The sequence below is a fragment of the Cystoisospora suis genome (genome assembly GCF_002600585.1).
Source record: "Cystoisospora suis strain Wien I chromosome Unknown contig_4762, whole genome shotgun sequence".
NCBI classification, from domain to species: Eukaryota; Apicomplexa; class Conoidasida; order Eucoccidiorida; family Sarcocystidae; genus Cystoisospora; species Cystoisospora suis.
The window spans coordinates 1,636-1,845 of record NW_027157554.1 but is presented as its reverse complement, the minus strand read 5'-3'; the positions used below and the strand labels follow the sequence as shown (position 1 = coordinate 1,845).

The following is a 210-nucleotide window of genomic DNA, read 5'->3' as shown; positions in this document are numbered from 1 at the left end:
GTCTTATTTAGGGGGTGAGGAGAAAGGCTTTTGAGGTGGAGGGTAGAGTTTGTTGAGAGGAATGAATCGATCTGTATGGCAATACCGCACGGGCAGTCCTGGATCGAAATAGCCTAGGGAATTCCATCTAGCCATCTCCTCCACGCAAAATGGGCCCTGCAAACAACATACACACGCACAGACAGGAATACACACATACACATATATACA

The 210-nt window shown here is 47.1% G+C and overlaps 1 protein-coding gene across 1 annotated transcript; it reads right to left on the bottom strand.

Annotated features, from left to right (window-relative positions):
• On the bottom strand, positions 1-173 carry CSUI_008499 (gyf domain-containing protein; the record flags this gene model as incomplete). Its single annotated transcript, XM_068068631.1, has 1 exon — positions 1-173. A coding segment is annotated over one exon (168 nt), but the record flags the coding sequence as incomplete, so codon positions are not given.
• Between the last annotated feature and the right edge of the window lie 37 nt (positions 174-210).